The sequence below is a fragment of the Eimeria mitis genome, genomic scaffold, assembly GCF_000499745.2.
Source record: "Eimeria mitis Houghton genomic scaffold, Emh_scaff251, whole genome shotgun sequence".
Lineage (NCBI taxonomy): Eukaryota > Apicomplexa > Conoidasida > Eucoccidiorida > Eimeriidae > Eimeria > Eimeria mitis.
This window is the reverse complement of record NW_013570851.1, coordinates 3,858-4,122: the sequence shown is the minus strand read 5'-3', so window position 1 is coordinate 4,122 and position 265 is coordinate 3,858. Positions and strand designations below refer to the sequence as shown.

Here is a 265-nt window from a genome sequence, read left to right as displayed (position 1 = left end):
GGGGTTTAGGGTTTAGGGTTTAGGGTTTGGGACTGCAGGTGACGATGCCGGGCATAGCGCGAGTGACCCTCAATCGGACCGGGGAGCGGTTTTCTTACAAGCGGACGAAAATGCTAATTCACAACGTCATTTGGGGCAAGCTGTGGATTGAAGTGTAAGTCAAGGGTTTAAGGTCTAGGGTCTAGGGTTTAGGGTTTAGGGTTAAGGGTTTAGGGGCTTAGGGCTTAGGATTAAGGGTTAAGGGGTTATTCTCTCTAGGGTTTAG

General features: G+C 49.8%; 1 protein-coding gene across 1 annotated transcript in view; it reads left to right on the top strand.

Annotated features, from left to right (window-relative positions):
• EMH_0005340 (oxysterol-binding protein, putative) overlaps nucleotides 1-265 on the top strand; it is a gene marked incomplete at both ends in the record, with an annotated part of 12,791 nt that overhangs the window by 9,392 nt on the left and 3,134 nt on the right. Inside the window, 1 exon segment of the mRNA XM_013497169.1 lies at nucleotides 39-154. Within this exon segment, the coding sequence (XP_013352623.1) occupies nucleotides 39-154 (116 nt within the window).